Below are 21,788 nucleotides of genomic sequence, written 5' to 3'. Positions count from 1 at the left end.
GCAACAGATGCAAGTCTTCAGATCATTTGCAGTGTGACTGTCTTTGTGCACACTTTAACCTGATTCAGTTTTCTTATTTGTCAAAATGCACCATGGGTAAAAAAAACAAAACAAAATAGTAATGAAGGAGAATCTTCAGCAAAGATGAATTAAACAAGTTTTATTTTGATCAAATTTTACTTTAAGTAAAACACATCTTTATTTGATGACTTTAATGTCATCAAATAAAGACAGTTTTGATGGAGCTCCTGACCCAGCCCAAGCTCTCTATGAAGACGAGGAAAAACTCCCCAGGGGGCCAGATCGATGGGAAGAAACCTCGGGAAAGCCCATTCAAAGAGAGATCCCCTTTCCTGGGATGGCTGGGGGGGTTACAGGAACTCCAAAAAAGCTAAATTTTTATTTATTTATTTTTTAAGATTGACCCACTCTATCTATTCCTGTCCAACAGAAAAAAGAAAGGAAGTTACTACAATGTATCACACTTACATGATAAGGTGTGAATTGTGTGTTTGTGTGTGTTATCTTAGCCAGGGGTGAAGCTGGAGCTCCTCCAGTGTTGGGCGCTTCTCCGGGACTATAGCTAAACATGCGTCCAAGAAATTCCGGCATTCTTGAAAGAAAGAAAAGATCAAAAAGATGAAGATGATAGTTCTAGTGATCCAAGGCATCAGTGAATGTGGAAGTGTGAAGTTTTCTTACCTGTGGACAGACGCTTTTTGATGCTCAGTTGCTTTGTGAGGAACCTCGCGGTACTAAAGTATCGTGCATGAAGCGCTTCATACAACACCACTCCCATTTGCCACACCGTGGTGGGTCCACACCTGTAGCAGCTCCTAATGTACCACTCGGGAGGGATGTGAAGAGGAGTGCCTAACAAACAGACACAATTGCAATTTCTTCTAAAACAAAAGACACAAATTGTTACATCTGTGAAAAGCAGGAGCAGAATATGTTACCATAGAAGATGCGATACAGAGATCGCTGTTTAACAAAGCAGCTCAGTCCAAAGTCAATGATGCGAACTCGAGGCACATCTGAGCCGGTCTCAATCAGAATGTTTTGTCCCTTGATGTCCCGATGAAAGATGTGTTTCTCCTCAAGTTCCTTTACAGCATCAACTAGTTGCTTCAGAATGACCTGGAAAAGATGAAAAACACAATAATGAGTTAATGCTTTTCTGCCTTGATTGAATGCTGTACAGTCTAAGGCTCTCCCAGTCAACCTACCTTGGCCTTGTCCTCTGGTAAAGCTCTTCCATTTTCTGCTTTGTATTTTTGCAGGTCCACAGCAGGGACAGGTCTCTCCAGCACCAGGATCAGCTCTTTGCCAAAGTCGAACCACTCCAGCAAGGACACAGGTGCTGATATTCCCACTGACCCTTCTGCTTCACCTGCAAGTTTAAGCATAATGGCCACTTCCACCGAGAGCATCTTCCCATTTTCATCCTGAAATATTACAACAAAGTGGATGATGAGGAACGCCGCATTCAATCCAGTAATGTAAAACTAATTCAAGTGTTGGACGCTTACCGCCACTTTGCAGTAGACTTTATTTTTGGGAATGTGTTTGATGGCAACCTAGAAGACACAGAGCATTGGTGAGCATTTCCTCAGTATGACATAATGAAAGGTGGAAACACAGCAGACGTCTCAGTTTACGATATTATCCATTATCTGCGTTACTGCCTGTCTTACTACCATCATCTGAACACTTACTGGAAAACGATCTTCTATCCGGTAGCCAGAAAACACTGCTCCGCAGCCTCCTTCTCCGAGCTGGTGCTCCTCCACATATCTGGCTTGGAATTCACCTGAACAGACAAAACAGCAAATCTTGTTTTACTACAGCTGTGACACAAATTACTCTCCTCTGTAGCCTAAATGTTCCTTCTGCCCTTCCCCTGAATATAAAACCCAAGCTGCTTGCTACTTACGTTTTTGGTCTGCTACTGATTTTTTGCCCTGGTCCACATTCCTTTTTTTTTTCTTGGGTGACTCTCTGTTGTCTCCCGTGGCCTTTCTTTTGCCATTTTTTGTGCACTCCTGTTTGTTGTTCAAGTCTGGAGATGTGGAAAACACCAAAAGCACATCAGCTCACTGGATGATAGACACAAACACTAAACACCAATATCTTAAACCTAGCAACCACACTTAATCTACCCCCTTATTCAACTAATTAGCCTACCTTTACCAGAGTCCAACGAGGAGGATGCTTGCTCCTTGTCACCGCTCGTATGGTCGAGAAGTTTAGCCTTCTTTGCTTTCTTTGTTGTGCCCTCTTCATCTTGCACAACCTTGCGCTTCACACCTTTGACCACATCTGAGCTGGTGGAAGGACCAGCCTGCTCAGCGACCCTCCTCCTTTTTATTGGGGTCTTCTTTTCAGGACTGGCCTTTCTTTTAGCAGTCCTGCTCTTACAATCTATAAACGACGACAACAACACAGTGGTGAAAAAGAGTCCCCGACATCAGGACTGGAAGCAGTTTGATGGCAAAGAATTTGAAATTGCTTTTGCTTAAATGATCACAAGTTTATTCTTGGGATTAAAAAAACTGACCAGTGCGAATTGATACTAGGTTTACTAAGTCTTAGATCTTGATGACACTTGTTGGTCTGTTTTTACTGTTGAGTCCAAGAATAAACTTATTACATTATTTTACCAAAAGACCGGTAACCTTCCTTTGATTAGACATCTTGTATTAAAGCTATTTTCAATCAAACATATGATTCAATTGCTTCAAAAATGATTCACACAGTGTCAACATTTCTAGGATTTGGATTTTACCAGGTTCTTATTTTATTATTTTACTTACCTTGATCTCCTGAATCTTTCTTATCGGCCGGAGTGGTAATTTTTCTTGTTTCCTTTTTCATTGTAATTTCGGAGACCCTTTAAAATCGAAAATGTAAACCGTAATGAGTTAATATTGAGTTAATACTTCTTCAAATGTGCACCTTTCAAATGCTTGACTTTTCTAACTGAATTCTGTAAGTGAGCTTTATAAGTAAACTCTGGAAACTACGGCAACACAACATAGAATCTTGCCTTTCAGTGACTTCACTGACTGCCAGTAGTTCAAAGTAGTTTACAGAAAAACACTCTGGCAGACAAAGCCATAATATTTCATATAATTCAATCATTTCATATCAATTAAACAGTTTCTTTCATTATCTTTCATCATTTGTATAAAGACCTCATCTATGGATGACAGTATGAAGATTTGTGGTTGACCACACACTAATAAACACAGTGTCAGCTACATTGTCATCTGATTTAAAGTATTTATTATGTACATTTAACTGTCATGGTACTGAGTCTGTGACCCAGTGTTTTGTGTTTGTTCATTTATATTCATTGATTATTCTTATGTATGTTTTTGGTTCTCTTTATTGTTTTCTTCTTGTGTTATATTCTTAGGCTTTAGGTTTCTGTTACTTTGCCTTGCCCCTGTGTCCCACGTGGCCCATTGTTTTCCTCTGTTTGCTGTTGGGTTGTCTGTGTATCATCCATGACAATTAAATTAAATAGCAAATGCAACTACAATTTCAATGAGATTCATTCCTGGCATTCTACTGCGGTGGCTGAAAGTAGACACCAAGCATTATCACTGTAACTGATGTAAATATTGGACTTGGAGGGGATTCATCTGATAGACTGATGCAAACATTACTGTAGCGACTTCCACAGTCGCTAGAGGCCAGGGATGGAGCCTGCCTATTTGCCTGACACGCTGTCAACTTTACGCAATAATGCAAGAGGTGGAATTGTTTGCTTGTTTATTAAAGTGCTTTGAGAGTTTACAGAGTAATGTCATCAGCTCCTGATTCAGACTCTTAAAACATCACAGGCTCTAATGTAACAAAGCGAAACATGTTGTGCAGCGCAGCGGTCAACAAAAACTACGGCTACCCAGCCCTCCTCTCTGTCAAAATATACGGAGTGGAAACTACAGATATTTGTTTAAAAATGTAGGGAGTAAAAATTAAGTACAGCAAGGAAGTTTTTTTTTACTTTTTTACTTCCTACCTGTGGAGCCAATTAAGCTAAATTTAAGAAGCGCATGTCTGTGTATACTTAAAAGCTCTTATGGTTATTTTCACTTTGTAGACAAATTAAAGCACAGAAAAGAAAAACACGATACATTAGAGCATGACATAATTTGACCTGAGGTGGCGCTGCACCGTGAGAGAGCCTGAACGTCAACCGGAAGAAGACGAGAATAAACTCCGTATAAACAACATGGCGTCTCCCTGTGAGGTTTTTTGTTTTGTTTTGTTTTTTAAATGAACTTTATTTAGAACAATAACAATGACAATCTCAAAGAGACAAGCGACATATTAAATCAATCAGAACAGAATCACATCTCCTGTACACCACAATGAAATCGACAATAACTGAAAGTAAACATACATACACACACACACACACACACACACACACACACACACACACACATATATATACATATATATACATATATATGCATATACACATGCATACATACACATCCATATTCACACATCTACATAATAATAATATAAAAAGATGAATAACCAATACAAAAATAAATAACAATAAAAAAAAGAATGAAAAACAAGGAACAGAAATAAAGAAGACAAGGGGGATCATAAAATCTCTAAAAGTGAGGTTCCATAAACAAGACACATAACTTAAATAAGGGGCTAAGAAAAATCAAACTCTTCTAAAAATCTATGCAATTTGATTGCTTGGGGCTTATTTATTAGCTTAAGAGATTTATGGAACAGGGAGAATTTTGTCCTACCTGGATATAAGGTGTTAACCAAATACCTCCTCAAAAATGGATTATTGCATTTTCCATTAACCAAGTCAAGACCATCTAGTTTAACTTTATGTAAATTTGTAGTCTGTATATTTGAAAAATTGTTCTTTATTGTATTTACAAGGACTGTTGGGATATTCTGTGAAACCTTTTTATAGAGCTCGAACGAGCAACTCATGTCATATTTCTCATTAAGCCTGTTTAATTCAAGTATATCTCCATTTTCATCCATTATATGTGTCACAGACCAAATTTGTTTTGTCATCCATTCGTCCACAAACATAGATTTCCCCCGATTCAATATCACCCTATTATTCCACAATGGAACATTGTGGGGACTAAAATTATGTTTAAACATTAATTTACAATTTAACAAAACTTGTTGATGAAATTTGGAAAGTTTTATGGGTAGTTTAGAAATGTCAAAATCACATACTAAAAGGATCCCCCCAACTTTGTTGAAAATAAGAGATGGCATCAAGAACCACATCTCATTATCATTTTTCAAGAAAGATCGTAGCCAATTAATCTTTAAAATGCCATTCATTATTTCAAAATCGATTGCTTTTAAACCCCCCTCTTCATAATCTTTTATCAAGTCCCTGTTACTAATATAATGATGTTTATTTTTCCATATGAAATTAAAATTCGCCTTATTTATGTCTTTTATAATTCTTGGTGGGATGGCTAGGGAATAAGCTGGATAGATTAATCTGGACAAAGATTCAACCTTGGTCAACATTATCCTGCCGAACAACGTTAAATCTCTCTGTAGTCAATGGTTTAGAGGGTTTTTTTGCATTTGTCAATTGTATTCTGAATATTCTTTTCGTCTCCCTGTGAGGTGTCATGCCGAGCAGATGTCAGAGTTGAGTTCAAGCAAAGTTGACTCTTTCGGTGATTACAGTTTGTCCGGGCGGGCTGTGCGTCTTATTTCATCCGCAGACACGTCGTTGGATGAGGAACAGCTCATGTTGGCATCAGTGGCAGTCAGGATGGCAGCATCTTCCAGAGGGAAGGTCAGGTCGCTGGTCTCTCTGAGCAGGACGCTGTCCACCAACAAGCCCGGTTCCACGGCTGGAGATTACCCTTCTCCGGCTGAAGTTCCCGCTTCTCCCCCGAACAGCGAGCCAGCCGCGGCGCCTCAGCGGAGACCCAAAAAAGACCCCAGCGGCTGCTCCGTGCTCCTCTTCCCCGGTCAGGGCAGCCAGTTTGTGGGCATGGGCAGAGGACTTTTAAAATACCCCAACGTTAAAGAAATGTTCACCGTAGCCCAGAAGATCCTGGGTTACGACCTGCTGTCTCTGTGTCTGGAGGGCCCCGAGGACGAGCTGCAGAAAACGGTTCACTGTCAGCCGGCGGTGTTTGTCACCTCCCTGGCTGCTGTGGAGAGACTCAACCAAGAAAACCCCAAAGTAAGTGCCAGATAAATGTCTGGAAAAAGGACAATAACTGCAGGTCCTGCCTTCTTAAATGTGGCCATTTTATCTTTTTTTTTTTTTTTTAAATACTGCTACAGTAATATTAATTTATATTTAAAATGTGCGCACATTATGTATGAAGGTGTGGATGAATGATGCTTGTTGTAAGAAAGCATTTTGAGTGCCCAGTAGAAGAGCATCTTTCAAATGCAAAGTTTCTCATTTCAACTTTAATTACTGCACCTGATTAAGGCGGTAGAGTAAATAAGGCTTCCAACAGTGGTTATTTCTTATTATCACATCTTGTTTTTATTGTTTTTATCAGTAGATTGTTGTTTCACTCCCACCAAAAACATCACCGTAAATAATCTTCTGATTCTGAATGACCATTTAAAAAAATAAACAAATTGTTCTGAGTTAATTTCAGTTACGGATGTATCAGTGACATAAATGATATATCGGTCATAATCGGGAGGCTGTTACATTTTTATTTTTTTATTTTTTTTTGACTTGTTTCCTGCTGTACACAGGCCATTGAGATGTGTGTCGCTGCTGCAGGTTTCAGTGTCGGAGAATTTGCTGCTCTTGTCTTTTCTGGGGCGATGAACTTTGCAGAAGGTAGAAAGATTTCTTTTTTGGGTTTTTTTGTGCACTTGTAAAAGGTGTTTTAATCACAACTTTGGTTAATATTCTGTATTTACTCCTTATGCATCTTCTAGCTTTGTATGCAGTGAAGGTGCGAGCGGAGACTATGCAGAAGGCCTCAGAACTGGTTCCCAGTGGGATGCTGTCAGTCACTGGTAGACCTCAGGCTCAGTATAATTATGCCTGTCTGCAGTAGGGCTGCCACGATTAGTCGACTAGTCACGATTACGTCGACTATCAAAATCGTCGACGACTGATTTAATAGTCGAGGCGGCGTTTGAAGCTTTGTAAGATCACAAAAGACGCAGGAATAAGTAGTAGGATTTAAGAGTGTAATAACGGACTGAAACAGAAGATGGCAGCACTGCATATACAAGGATGCCAGCCGTTAAACCCCGAAGAAGAAGAAGAAGCGGTGTCCCAGAATTCATAGCGCGGCCTAGCTCAGTTTCCAACAATGGCGGCAGCTAGTTAGTTTTAATATTACTCTTATTATTCTTTCTGGGTCACAAAATAAACGTTTAACATATTTTCAGGCGAGAATGTAGCTGTGTAAACCTCAAATATCTGCTCAGTTTATCAAGACACCACATATTTTCAAAAGCGCTCCGATGTTTTCGGAGACGTCTGTTACCCACTAGCTCGATAGCTAGCCGGGGCAAGGCTCACTAGAGCCGTGAGAACACCGGACTCCCGGCAGATCGTTTTCAAACACACCGCTGTCTTTCGCTGCTCAGGTTAAACATGATATATAAGTCACTTAGATAACTTAAAAATGTTATTGTTTGGCTTATTTTAGTATTTTATTTGTTCCTGAGTAAATCTGTTTTGCTGAGATTAAAGTTATAGTTTTTACACAGCTGAATAAACGTCAAGCAGACAGCTGATTATCAGAAGTGTGAGATGCTCGAGAATATTCTCCGGTGTCCTGTTATATTTTAGATAGCAAGGAGTTTATTAAACTTCACCGAAACAATCTGCAAATTTCATTAAAATGTAATAAACTATCATCTTGTCTTTATTTTTAGTTAGCACATACCTTAAACACTTAAAGCTGTAAGCTAATGATAGTTATATAAGAGCAGATGCTGCTGGTGCAATAAGCTGAACGTTTTACATCCAATGGATGATGAATCAGAATCAGAATCAGAATACTTTATTGATCCCTGGGGGAAATTATTTTTTGTTACAGTGCTCCATTTTAAACCAACATTAAGACAAGACAGACAATACGCTAACTAAGAATAGTACAATATATACATATATATACATACATACATACATAAGTCACTTATAAATAAATAGTTGGAAAAGAAACATGTGTAGCTGTAGCAGCAAACAGTGTGTTAAGTGGATGCGTTGTACAGGGAGATGGCCACAGGCAGGAATGATTTCCTGTGTCGTTCAGTGGTGCTTTTCGGTAATCTCAGTCTCTCACTGAACGAGCTCCTGTGACTGACCAACATGTCATGGAGTGGGTGGGAGGTGTTATCCAACATTGTCTTTATCTTGGACAGCATCCGCCTCTCCGACACCACCTTGAGGGAGTCCAGCTCCATCCCCACAACATTGCTGGCCTTACGGATCAGTTTATTAAGTCTGTTGGCATCTGCGACCCTCAGCCTGCTCCCCCAGCATGCAACAGCATAGAGGATCGCACTGGCCACAACAGACTCATAGAAAATCCTCAGCATTTTCTGGCAGATGTTGAAGGACCTCAGTCGCCTCAAAAAATAGAGACGACTCTGGCCCTTCCTGTAAAGTGCTGTGGTGTTTTTAGCCCAGTCCAGTTTATTGTCAATGTGTACTCCAAGGTATTTATAGTCCTCCACAATGTCAACACTGACCCCCTGGATTGAAACAGGGGTCAAGTGTTTCCTGGTCTTCCTGAAGTCCACGATCAGTTCCTTGGTCTTTGCCACGTTGAGCTGCAGATGATTCTGCTCACACCACGTGACAAAGGAGTCGACCACAGCCCGGTACTCTGTCTCATCATCCCTGCTGATGCATCCAACCACCGCAGAGTCATCAGAAAACTTCTGAAGATGGCAGGTCTCTGTGCAGTGGCTGAAGTCTGTGGTGTAGAGGGTGAAGAGGAAGGGGGAGAGGACAGTCCCCTGTGGTGCCCCTGTGTTGCTAATCACCTTGTCAGACACACACTGTGGGAGACGTACATATTGTGGTCTTCCTGTCAGGTAATCAACAATCCAGGACACCAGAGAAGCATCCACCTGCATCGCTGCTAACTTATCACCCAGGAGGGTCGGCCTGATGGTGTTGAAAGCACTGGAAAAGTCAAAAAACATGACCCTCACAGTGCTCGCCGGCTGGTCCAGATGGGTGTTGAAGGAAAAAAATGTCCATCCCGGTTTTCCCTCCAAGGCACGAGCGATAAGCAGAGTTCTGTCCTTTCCTTCTAAGATTCCTAATTATTTAAAGTAACACTCAGGTATGCCATTCAGCGTGTTAGTACGAGCTCGGGAGCAGCTTGGGAGAACAAGAAAACAGAGACTGCTTTAGGTTGCCTTCCCAATCGACTCAAAGGTTTATTTAGTACATAACAGCTTATATAGAGGAAAAAAAGGTTCGTGTGTCAGCTTTCCCAGTTCAAACCGGTACAGACCAAATAAGGAAACGTCTTCCTGCCTTGTGAGCAGAGAAGTATCCTTTGTGTAGTTTATCAGTTCAGCTACAATTTATGATCATCCCAGCAAAATACACTCCTAGACATAGAATACAGAGTTCTTTCATTAGTGAATTCTGAAACAAACCACCTGGCCTTTAACGAGCCTTTTTCTAAGAGATAAAGAAAAAGGGAGGATGGGAGTAAGGAAGTGGTCTCGTCTCTGTGGTGTTTTCGACCTTGGGGTACCAGCCTGTGAGTCTTACACATTAATTCTTGGGTCAGAGAGAAAGAGAAAAACAACTAGTAAATGGGCCTTATTGAGTAACAGTTTTCACTACAAAGCAATATCCTGTAAATGCTACCGTGGTATCAAAATATCACAACAGGTGTAGACACGATTGAGCAGGTAGATGATGGCGTCCTCTGTTCCGAGACGAGGCTGATAAGCGAACTGAAGGGGATCCAGATGTGGTCTTACTATGGGTCGCAGCTGGTCCAGGATGAGCCTTTCCAGGGTCTTCATGATGTGGGAGGTCAGTGCCACGGGCCTGTAATCCTGGGGGCCACTGGGACGAGGCGTCTTTGGTACAGGGACGAGGCATGATGTCTTCCACATCACCGGGACCCTCTGCAGACTCAGACTCAGCATAAACAGTTTATGAAAGACTCCACACAGCTGGGGGGCACAGGTCTTGAGGACAAGGGGACTCACTCCGTCTGGTCCAGCAGACTTGCCTGAGTGAAGTCTCCTCATTTGCATCTCAACCTGGTATTGAGTGAAGGTGATGGGTGGGGGAGGGGTGTCAGGAATCTCACAGGAGGCAACATGTGAAGAGAGAGGCTGGCACAGTGGTGTGGCTCTGGATTCCAGGCTGACTGCAGGTGAGGTTGTGGGGGTGGGAGCAGACACTGTGGTGTCGAATCTATTGAAAAACAGATTCAACTCGTCGGCTCTATTCTCACCTCCCTCAGCTCCCCTGCTGTTGGTTGGCCTGAATCCAGTGATGGTCTTCATGCCCCTCCACACCTCTCTCATGCTGTTCTGCTGGAGTTTCCACTCCAGCTTCCTCCTGTAATTGTCCTTAGCCTCTCTGATCTTGTCCTTTAGTAACACCTGGATCTTCCTCACCTCCTCTTTGTTGCCCCCTCTGAAAGCCCTCTTCTTGTTGTTGAGGAGGGCTTTGATGTCCTTAGTCACCCACGGCTTGTTATTTGGGTAACAATGAACAGTCTGAGCTGGAACAATGGAGTCGGTGCAGAAAGTTATGTAGCCTGTGATACACTCAGTAAGCCCATTGATGTCCTCGGCGTGAGGCTCACAGAGTGTTTCCCAGTCGGTCACCTCGAAACAGCCCTGTAGTTCCGCTATTGCCTCCTCTGACCACCTCCTAACAGTCCTGGTGGTCACAGGTTCCCTCCTCACAATTGGCACATAGCGGGGGGTGAGGTGAATCAGGTTATGATCTGACCTACCAAGTGGGGGGAGGGAGGAGGAGCTGTATGCATCCTTGACGTTAGCATACAGTAAGTCTAAAGTTTTCTCTCCCCTGGTGGGACAGTCCACATATTGTTTGAATGTTGGTAGTGTATTGTCCAGTGATACATGGTTGAAGTCACCCGAGATCACAATAAAGGCACTCGGGTGCTGAGTCTGTAGCCGAGCTATGGCAGAGTGGATAGTCTGATTAGTCGACTAATCGCAAAAATAATCGGTGACTAGTCAACTATCAAAATAATCGTTTGTGGCAGCCCTAGTCTGCAGGCAAAAGAGCACTGCAAGAGTCTGGGGATGGAGAATCCTGTGTGCTCTGTGGCCAACTAGCTTTTTCCAGATGGCAGGGTTATTGCAGGGCACCAGCAGGTAATGCATTCATATATTCTTGCTGCTTTAATATACCGTGAATCTATTGTGTTCTCTTTTCTGTCTTCTCTCAACCATCAAAAAAGTTGTTAGAGCTGCTCTTGTCATTTCTGCTGTCTTCTTTGACTTCTCAGGCTCTGGATTTCCTCCAGGAAAACTCTCGGCGCCTAAAGTTCATGCGGACCAAAACTCTCCCAGTCAGTGGTGCGTTCCATACTGAGCTGATGGCATCGGCTACTGAACCTCTCAGAGAGGTGCTCCGGCAGGTGGAGGTCAGTCAGCCACTTTATCCAAAAGGGATTAACATATTTTCCGAAACATGTATTCAATTACTCTGTAAAGCTACACCAGTCCTCATTTTTAAAAGATAACCCATCCTATTCAGTCTGACTCGGAAAGTTAAATGGAAAGTATACCCAAGATTTTACATCTGGTATTCAGCCATTCAAACTGCCCTCCGTCTTCAGAGTGAGGGAAAGTCTTCCCTTCACCATGAACTCAAACTGAAGAGACGGATCCAGCGGGAAAACAGTCAGCGGGAACGCAGCCGGAGCGCCCGCAGCAGCTGCAGCAGCAGGGGCAGCCAATCTGATGACTCGACTATCCATGAGACAGAGAAGACAGAAAAAGAGAAAGACAAACAGGACTTAGAGATTGAAAACATTATCAAGGTAAGTGAGGGCTATAAGAATCTTTTTTTGTAATATTTATTTAATTACATCATGCACCAAACTATCCATGGTAGTGATTATTTAACTAAGTCATAGTGGCACTGGGCAGCTGCCAGTGCAGTTCATTTTGTCCATTTAAAAAGTACCATGTACACTCACTGGCCACATTTTTGTTAGATACACCTGTTGAGCTGCTCATTAGGTCAAATACCTAATCAGCCTATCACATGGCAGCAGCTCAGTGCATTTAGGCATGTATACATTAATAAGATGACCTGCTGAAGGTCAAATGGGATTTAAATGACTTTGAACATGCATTGTTGTTTGTGTCGGACAGGCTTGTCTGAGTATTTCAGAAACTGTACAACCATCTAACCGGTTTATAGAAAATGGTCTGAAATAGAGGAAATCTCCTGTGAGCAGCACTTCTCTGGGAAAAAAATCACTTGTTGGTGCCAAAGATCAAAAGCGGAATGAGCAGATTACTTACAGCTGTAAGGAAAGCAACATGAACTCAAATACCCACTTACTTCAACCAAGTTATCAAGAAGAGCACCGCTGAAAGCACAATACGTTGAACCTCGAAGCTGATGGCCTAGTGTCACCTGCTGGATAGAGGTGAAAACACAAACCAAACAATGGCTCTTTCATCTGTTTCACAGCATGCTCGGGAACTGGAAACTCGCCGAAGGGAGGCAGAGGAGAGAGAGCGGAGGAAGCAGAGGGAGGTGCAGATGGAACTGGAAAGACAGCTGAAAGAGGCTGAGATGGTAAAAAAAAAAGTTTTCCACTTGACACCAATTATGTACAGAGTCTTTTCTCCTTGACTTTGATCTTTGAGAACTGCAGCAAAATGTTGACTGTCATTATAAAATTCACATCTTTAATGATTTGGAAAAATGGTTATGACAGTCCAGGAAAAGGTGATTCAGGAATAGGTCAGTTTATACCGCTCTGTTGGTGCATCTGTTTATGTAGCTGTGTGTGTGTGCATAGATAAAAGACAGCATGCAGGCTGAGATGCAGGTGAAGGAAAAGGAGGCTGAACAACAGAAGAAGAGGATCAGGGAGCTGGAGCTGACACAGCAGCAGCTGGAAGTTGCCCTTAATATGGAGATCCAGGCTTGGCTGGAGGAGGAGAGGGCCAGACTGGAGCTTGAGCGGTAACAATGGATTTCTAACTCTTATTATGGCCCTTTATTATTTTATTTGTGATGGAGATCTGAGATATCCATGAGAAGTATTAACTGTCATGCGGCGGCTGTGTGAAGGCAAGAGAGGACCCAATTGCACGGCTCTAGACACACGGGAATGAACTCAAAGGCAGGTCTTTATTAACAGGAACATAAGAAGTCATACAGAACTATACTGGGAGAAACTAAAGCTGAGGCGCTGGGAAGACACGGGAAATGCACACAACCTAGAAGGATGACGCAACACAGAACAAAGGGACACTCTGACATAAATACACAGAAGGTAATGAGGGAAGTGGGAACACACGGGGAACACAGCTGAAGACAATTACTCATGACCGAGCAGGGAGGACACGAAACTGAAAATACTGACACCAAGATGTGGACCTTAAACACAACACAGTACACAGAGATGAGCACAGAGAGAGAGGCAGAGAACAAGGATGAATACGAGGGGATGAGGAGAACACAGAACACAACGGACGGGAACACGGTACCAGAACAAACACCACAATAAAAGCATGGACACAGGGGGAATCCAACTACCAAACCAAACAATCCAATGGACATAAGGAACAAAATACAAAACCACAGGAAAACTGAGAACACTGGGTCAAAATGACCCAGGACCATGACAATACCCCCCCTCAAGGGCTGACTCCAGACAGCCCTTGCGGACGGCAACGGCGGCAGAACAGATCCGGAGGCCGGCCGTGTGGAAGGCGGCGGCTACAGAGCGGGACCGGAGGCCGGGCCCCTCGAACCCTCCAGCGGAGACGAGGAAGGGCTGGCTGGGCTCTCCAGAACCCCCAGCGGACAAGGCAGGTGGCAGCGTGGAAGCCGCGGAGTGCTGGATGGGCTCATCCGAGCTTCCAGCCGGAGCTGATGTAGCGCCAGAGGGTATCGGGACCCCTGGCTGAATGTTAAGCTGACCAGAAGACCAAACTGCTACAGGGGACCAAACTGATGGCTGTAGTAATGGTTGTGGTGACAGTGGAGTGGGCGGTGGAGTGGATGACTGAGTTAACGGTGACTGTGCTAATGGTTCAGCTAAGGAGTGCATTAATGACAGGACTACAGGTTGAATGACTGACTGAGCAGCAGCCTGAATGGCTGAGTGTCGTGATGGTTGTGGTGGAAGAGAAGCGGGTGATGGTGTGGATGATGGAGCTACGGGCAACTGAGTGGCAGACTGAACTGATGACTGAAGTGATGGTAGAGGTGAAAATTGAGCTTGTGGTGGGGTAGCTGACTGAGGTGCGGGGGACACAGGAGACAGAGCCAGCGGGGACACAGGAGGCAGAGCTACAGATTGAACTGAGGGAGACTGGGTAGCAAACTGAACTAGTGGTAGTAATGGCGGTTGGGGAGAAGGCTGGACTGTACACTGAGGAGAAGGCTGACTGACTGACTGAGGAGCATCCTGTGCAGCTGAGTGTAATGATGGTTGTGGGAGCGAATGTAGGACAGGTGGTGGTGTCGGGTCCCCTGAGCCTACAATGCGGATGAAAGGTGCAGGCACCTGCTGGACACCAGTCGCTCCCACCTGAGGAGCAGGTACAGGTGCAGAGATCGGCTGGGTCCTGGCGGGCCTCACCTCAGTGGTTGGCACAGATTTCGGCAGGGACTGGGCGGCTGCTGTCCCCACCCGAGGAGCTGATACGGGTGCAGGGACCAGCAGAGCCTCAGTCGACCCGGAAACCGGAACAGGGACCAGCTGGGCGCCAGCCCCCCTCACCTGGGGAACTGAGATAGGTGCAGGGGAGTGCTGGGCCGCAGCTATCCCTAGAACGCAAGGGGCCTGGGAGGCGGGCCTAGAAAGAACAGTCTGCAAGAGATCAATTCCCTGCCCTGAGTGAGCGGATGAGGAACAGCGCTCTGACTTCATAGCGTTAAGTGTGCTAAAGCTGTAGGTGTCTCTAACTCAGGAAATGCTGACTTCAAGTTTTCAGACCTAGGAAACACTAGTGAAGGATAATCTTTCTCAAATATGAGTCCAAACGTAGGAGAAACGGTCTCTGAGTTGACCCTCCGGGCAGTACAACGGTTCATAAGAAGTTCGGGTTCGGATTCAACATTTACAGATCGTGAGCCTTTAGAGCCTACGGCAAGAGTCACAGAGTTTGCATTCCTGCATTCAGAGTAGTGAGAACTAGCCTCAGAGTGAACAGAAAGAGTGTCTTTGTCACTCACCCCAGCCGGCTGCTCAGTAGTCCCGGAATCCGGCTGAGGAGAGGACCGGCGACGGCGTCTCCTCCTTGATGAGGGAACGGAGGTGACGGGGGAAACCGGTGATGATGCGGGGGTGACGGTCTCCTCTTCATCATCCGACCTCATCGCTGCTAGGAAAGCAGCGGGAGAGCGACGGTCAGAGCTGAGAGGGGATGGAGAAGGGCTCCGCGGCAGCAGCGCCAAAAAACCCTCTCGTTTTAGCAGCCGCTGTTGCGATACCGAGAGCCCCGTCTGCTGCTGCGATGCCGTCGCGGCGAGCTTAGTTCGCTGCTGCTGCGGCGGCTGACTGGCGGAGATCTCCGTCTGCAGTCGCTGTGGTGTGGAATCCCGGGAACAGACACTGTCTGCCAGCTCACGAGCTTGTAATGCCTCCTTGGCTCGGCTCAGTTCGTCAATAAAGCCCTCATAGCAGGTGAGCTGGTGAAGGAAAGGGTTTCCCTCGATTATTGCCTTTATGGCGTTAAGTCCGACGGAAATTGTCCGTGAGTCCGAGGCGCGGGTTATTCGTTGCACCAGACTCTGTACACGGAGAATATCTCCCTCACGGGCGGAGCCTGCTGGGTCCATTTCGTGGTTGCGTCGTTCTGTCGTGCGGCGGCTGTGTGAAGGCAAGAGAGGACCCAAATGCACGGCTCTAGACACACGGGAATGAACTCAAAGGCAGGTCTTTATTAACAGGAACATAAGAAGTCATACAAAACTATAAATACACAGAAGGTAATGAGGGAAGTGGGAGTTGTTACAGGATGCAAACATGTTTTATACTGCTTTGAAGTCTGGGACAGCATCATAAGAGGCATAACTGATCTCACCGTAGTCCCATGAAGACTCAAGATGAGTGTTTTCACGACTGCCATCTTGGTGTTTTGAAATCAGGCATGATGAATGAAGGGAAGAACTGTCTGTTAAGGTTCTCAGTCGTTCAGGTCATCGTAGTCTAAGGAGCTTGGAAAGAAAAGCATCTGGACTTCTTTAAGCTTCTTGAAGAGCGTTTCACCTCTCATTCAAGAAGCTTCTTCAGTTCTCTGAAGAAATTCTGAACTGAAGAAGCTTCTCAGATGAGAGGTGAAACATCTTCAAGAAACTTAAAGAAGTCCAGATGCTTTTCTTTCCACGCTCCTTAGACTGTAGTTAAACTTCACACACTGGACTTGTCAGTCACACATCCTTCGCCAGTAGGCATTCCCAGAATGATCTTTCCCCTTCTGACGCTTAGAATGACCAAATATGTGCAAAATGGACAATTCAACATGCCACCATGTCAGTCTTTTATTAAATATGACATGAAACAAATGACTGAGCCATTAAATTTGTCACAAAGGTGTTCACCTAATTCCAGGCAAATGGAATAGACTTCTATGGGACCATAAGTCTTTTTGCACTTTGACATTTGTTTTACTTTTCAGATCTGTAACCTATAACTTTTATACTGTATGTGTTTTGATCATAGGAGTCTACAGGGACTTACTTACTTTTAGCACGTTTAGCAGTTGATGTTGGCTTCTTTTTTCAGTACTGGAGCTTCCTGCTCATTGAAGACTTTTCTAAAAGGAAATGCTTAATCCAAAATGGCGTTTTAAGGGCTTGGATTAATGTCAATTTCAGCAAATATTCTTTCTTATGTTAAAAGAACATGGATCTCTGTCAGTGATAACTTCTGACTTTATAACTCAAATTTTAAGAGAGAGCTTCACTGCTAAGCTCTCATCTGTGTGGGTGTCACGGTTCGCTTGAGGACTCACATGCAGGACTCAGAGGCACAGTCAGTATTTATTACAGTTCCACCAGGTGTATATACAAACAGTGCAGGGGATAGTGCTATATACAAAGCGGTGACAGGGAAAAGGCTCCGGGGAAATCCAGGTAGGGAAAAGACACTTGCTCCTCTTCTGACTCTCTCTCCAAACACTCACACAAAAAGGGAATCCGCTCGGGGAATGCAGAGTCGGGTCCAGGGGATCTATGTACAGAAGGAAACACACGTTAGAGGTTTTGCACAGGGAAGCAAATGAGAACTTGCTGAGAGCCGGGCTGCACTGACGCGAGTCACACACAACGATCCAGCGATGAGTAGAAGCCACTCCCTGGCTTAAATGCTGGCTGCACTGATGAGGCCCAGGTGTTTCCTCCTCAGAGGGGCATGGGCCGAGGGCGTGAACCCACCATGAGTATATCTGTATCTATATAGATATATATGTGTATTCGTAACCTTTTTTCATCATCTAGTTTCCTGTGCCAGATCTTCTACTGATCCACTGAGGCAGACATGTAAAAAAACATGAACTAAAGCATATTTCTGTATATAAACAGGACCTTAAATCTTTATCAACAGCTACTTTAGAGGAAATTCTTCAATAAACTGCAACCAAAGGCTCAACTCAGAGGACAAAACCCAACCTGTTATAAATAGTGTGACAGCAAACTTTCTCTTGTGTAAAGTTACAAATAGGAGTAATTATCCACAGGAGCTTTTATACATAATGAAGTTATAATTCGTCCTGTAGAAATTGTACATTTAAGCTATATAGTTCCCTCTGTGATAACTCTGCTATGAATGCCTCTTATTAACTTTTATGCTTTTACAACCCACTATGAGCAAACACTCAGCAACAGTGGGAAGGAAAAACTCCCTTCTTGAAGGAAAAAACCTCTGGTAGAACCAGGAAATCTGTCTAAACTAGTTGGGGGTTAGAGCAACAGATGCAAGTCTTCAGATCATTTGCAGTGTGACTGTCTTTGTGCACACTTTAACCTGATTCAGTTTTCTTATTTGTCAAAATGCACCATGGGTAAAAAAAACAAAACAAAATAGTAATGAAGGCGAATCCTCAGCAAAGATGAATTAAACAAGTTTTATTTTGATCAAATTTTACTTTAAGTAAAACACATCTTTATTTGATGACTTTAATGTCATCAAATAAAGACAGTTTTGATGGAGCTCCTGACCCAGCCCAAGCTCTCTATGAAGACGAGGAAAAACTCCCCAGGGGGCCAGATTGATGGGAAGAAACCTCGGGAAAGCCCATTCAAAGAGAGATCCCCTTTCCTGGGATGGCTGGGGGGGTTACAGGAACTCCAAAAAAGCTAAATTTTTATTTATTTATTTTTTAAGATTGACCCACTCTATCTATTCCTGTCCAACAGAAAAAAGAAAGGAAGTTACTACAATGTATCACACTTACATGATAAGGTGTGAATTGTGTGTTTGTGTGTGTTATCTTAGCCAGGGGTGAAGCTGGAGCTCCTCCAGTGTTGGGCGCTTCTCCGGGACTATAGCTAAACATGCGTCCAAGAAATTCCGGCATTCTTGAAAGAAAGAAAAGATCAAAAAGATGAAGATGATAGTTCTAGTGATCCAAGGCATCAGTGAATCTGGAAGTGTGAAGTTTTCTTACCTGTGGACAGACGCTTTTTGATGCTCAGTTGCTTTGTGAGGAACCTCGCGGTACTAAAGTATCGTGCATGAAGCGCTTCATACAACACCACTCCCATTTGCCACACCGTGGTGGGTCCACACCTGTAGCAGCTCCTAATGTACCACTCGGGAGGGATGTGAAGAGGAGTGCCTAACAAACAGACACAATTGCAATTTCTTCTAAAACAAAAGACACAAATTGTTACATCTGTGAAAAGCAGGAGCAGAATATGTTACCATAGAAGATGCGATACAGAGATCGCTGTTTAACAAAGCAGCTCAGTCCAAAGTCAATGATGCGAACTCGAGGCACATCTGAGCCGGTCTCAATCAGAATGTTTTGTCCCTTGATGTCCCGATGAAAGATGTGTTTCTCCTCAAGTTCCTTTACAGCATCAACTAGTTGCTTCAGAATGACCTGGAAAAGATGAAAAACACAATAATGAGTTAATGCTTTTCTGCCTTGATTGAATGCTGTACAGTCTAAGGCTCTCCCAGTCAACCTACCTTGGCCTTGTCCTCTGGTAAAGCTCTTCCATTTTCTGCTTTGTATTTTTGCAGGTCCACAGCAGGGACAGGTCTCTCCAGCACCAGGATCAGCTCTTTGCCAAAGTCGAACCACTCCAGCAAGGACACAGGTGCTGATATTCCCACTGACCCTTCTGCTTCACCTGCAAGTTTAAGCATAATGGCCACTTCCACCGAGAGCATCTTCCCATTTTCATCCTGAAATATTACAACAAAGTGGATGATGAGGAACGCCGCATTCAATCCAGTAATGTAAAACTAATTCAAGTGTTGGACGCTTACCGCCACTTTGCAGTAGACTTTATTTTTGGGAATGTGTTTGATGGCAACCTAGAAGACACAGAGCATTGGTGAGCATTTCCTCAGTATGACATAATGAAAGGTGGAAACACAGCAGACGTCTCAGTTTACGATATTATACATTATCTGCGTTACTGCCTGTCTTACTACCATCATCTGAACACTTACTGGAAAACGATCTTCTATCCGGTAGCCAGAAAACACTGCTCCGCAGCCTCCTTCTCCGAGCTGGTGCTCCTCCACATATCTGGCTTGGAATTCACCTGAACAGACAAAACAGCAAATCTTGTTTTATTACAGCTGTGACACAAATTACTCTCCTCTGTAGCCTAAATGTTCCTTCTGCCCTTCCCCTGAATATAAAACCCAAGCTGCTTGCTACTTACGTTTTTGGTCTGCTACTGATTTTTTGCCCTGGTCCACATTCCTTTTTTTTTTCTTGGGTGACTCTCTGTTGTCTCCCGTGGCCTTTCTTTTGCCATTTTTTGTGCACTCCTGTTTGTTGTTCAAGTCTGGAGATGTGGAAAACACCAAAAGCACATCAGCTCACTGGATGATAGACACAAACACTAAACACCAATATCTTAAACCTAGCAACCACACTTAATCTACCCCCTTATTCAACTAATTAGCCTACCTTTACCAGAGTCCAACGAGGAGGATGCTTGCTCCTTGTCACCACTCGTATGGTCGAGAAGTTTAGCCTTCTTTGCTTTCTTTGTTGTGCCCTCTTCATCTTGCACAACCTTGCGCTTCACTCCTTTGACCACATCTGAGCTGGTGGAAGGACCAGCCTGCTCAGCGACCCTCCTCCTTTTTATTGGGGTCTTCTTTTCAGGACTGGCCTTTCTTTTAGCAGTCCTGCTCTTACAATCTATAAACGACGACAACAACACAGTGGTGAAAAAGAGTCCCCGACATCAGGACTGGAAGCAGTTTGATGGCAAAGAATTTGAAATTGCTTTTGCTTAAATGATCACAAGTTTATTCTTGGGATTAAAAAAACTGACCAGTGCGAATTGATACTAGGTTTACTAAGTCTTAGATCTTGATGACACTTGTTGGTCTGTTTTTACTGTTGAGTCCAAGAATAAACTTATTACATTATTTTACCAAAAGACCGGTAACCTTCCTTTGATTAGACATCTTGTATTAAAGCTATTTTCAATCAAACATATGATTCAATTGCTTCAAAAATGATTCACACAGTGTCAACATTTCTAGGATTTGGATTTTACCAGGTTCTTATTTTATTATTTTACTTACCTTGATCTCCTGAATCTTTCTTATCGGCCGGAGTGGTAATTTTTCTTGTTTCCTTTTTCATTGTAATTTCGGAGACCCTTTAAAATCGAAAATGTAAACCGTAATGAGTTAATATTGAGTTAATACTTCTTCAAATGTGCACCTTTCAAATGCTTGACTTTTCTAACTGAATTCTGTAAGTGAGCTTTATAAGTAAACTCTGGAAACTACGGCAACACAACATAGAATCTTGCCTTTCAGTGACTTCACTGACTGCCAGTAGTTCAAAGTAGTTTACAGAAAAACACTCTGGCAGACAAAGCCATAATATTTCATATAATTCAATCATTTCATATCAATTAAACAGTTTCTTTCATTATCTTTCATCATTTGTATAAAGACCTCATCTATGGATGACAGTATGAAGATTTGTGGTTGACCACACACTAATAAACACAGTGTCAGCTACATTGTCATCTGATTTAAAGTATTTATTATGTACATTTAACTGTCATGGTACTGAGTCTGTGACCCAGTGTTTTGTGTTTGTTCATTTATATTCATTGATTATTCTTATGTATGTTTTTGGTTCTCTTTATTGTTTTCTTCTTGTGTTATATTCTTAGGCTTTAGGTTTCTGTTACTTTGCCTTGCCCCTGTGTCCCACGTGGCCCATTGTTTTCCTCTGTTTGCTGTTGGGTTGTCTGTGTATCATCCATGACAATTAAATTAAATAGCAAATGCAACTACAATTTCAATGAGATTCATTCCTGGCATTCTACTGCGGTGGCTGAAAGTAGACACCAAGCATTATCACTGTAACTGATGTAAATATTGGACTTGGAG

General features: G+C 43.4%; 1 protein-coding gene across 1 annotated transcript; it reads left to right on the top strand.

Moving 5' to 3' along the window:
* Positions 1–5,650: 5,650 nt before the first annotated feature.
* LOC146616731 (uncharacterized) lies at positions 5,651–14,142 on the top strand. Its single transcript, XM_085372832.1, has 9 exons — positions 5,651–6,220; positions 6,757–6,844; positions 6,946–7,026; positions 11,330–11,358; positions 11,493–11,630; positions 11,826–12,029; positions 12,692–12,799; positions 13,026–13,192; positions 13,875–14,142. The coding sequence occupies exons 1-9, from the start codon at positions 5,666–5,668 to the stop codon at positions 14,140–14,142; spliced, it is 1,638 nt and encodes a 545-aa protein (XP_085228958.1). The 5' UTR covers positions 5,651–5,665.
* The last annotated feature ends 7,646 nt before the right edge of the window (positions 14,143–21,788 follow it).

Source organism: Diplotaxodon limnothrissa, linkage group LG15 (assembly GCF_057381915.1).
Source record: "Diplotaxodon limnothrissa isolate DT_005_m linkage group LG15, D_limnothrissa_male_GT1.1, whole genome shotgun sequence".
Lineage (NCBI taxonomy): Eukaryota > Metazoa > Chordata > Actinopteri > Cichliformes > Cichlidae > Diplotaxodon > Diplotaxodon limnothrissa.
The sequence above is the reverse complement of the archived record's forward strand: the minus strand, read 5'-3'. Positions and strand labels throughout refer to the sequence as shown.

Excerpts from the sequence above, each read along its gene's own strand:
- LOC146616731 (XM_085372832.1), top strand. The coding sequence starts at position 5,666 with ATGTCAGAGTTGAGTTCAAGCAAAGTTGACTCTTTCGGTGATTACAGT. Across the intron at positions 7,027-11,329 it reads TGGGATGCTGTCAGTCACTG|ATGGCAGGGTTATTGCAGGG; the intron begins GTAGACCTCAGG and ends AGCTTTTTCCAG. Across the intron at positions 11,359-11,492 it reads TTATTGCAGGGCACCAGCAG|GCTCTGGATTTCCTCCAGGA; the intron begins GTAATGCATTCA and ends TTGACTTCTCAG.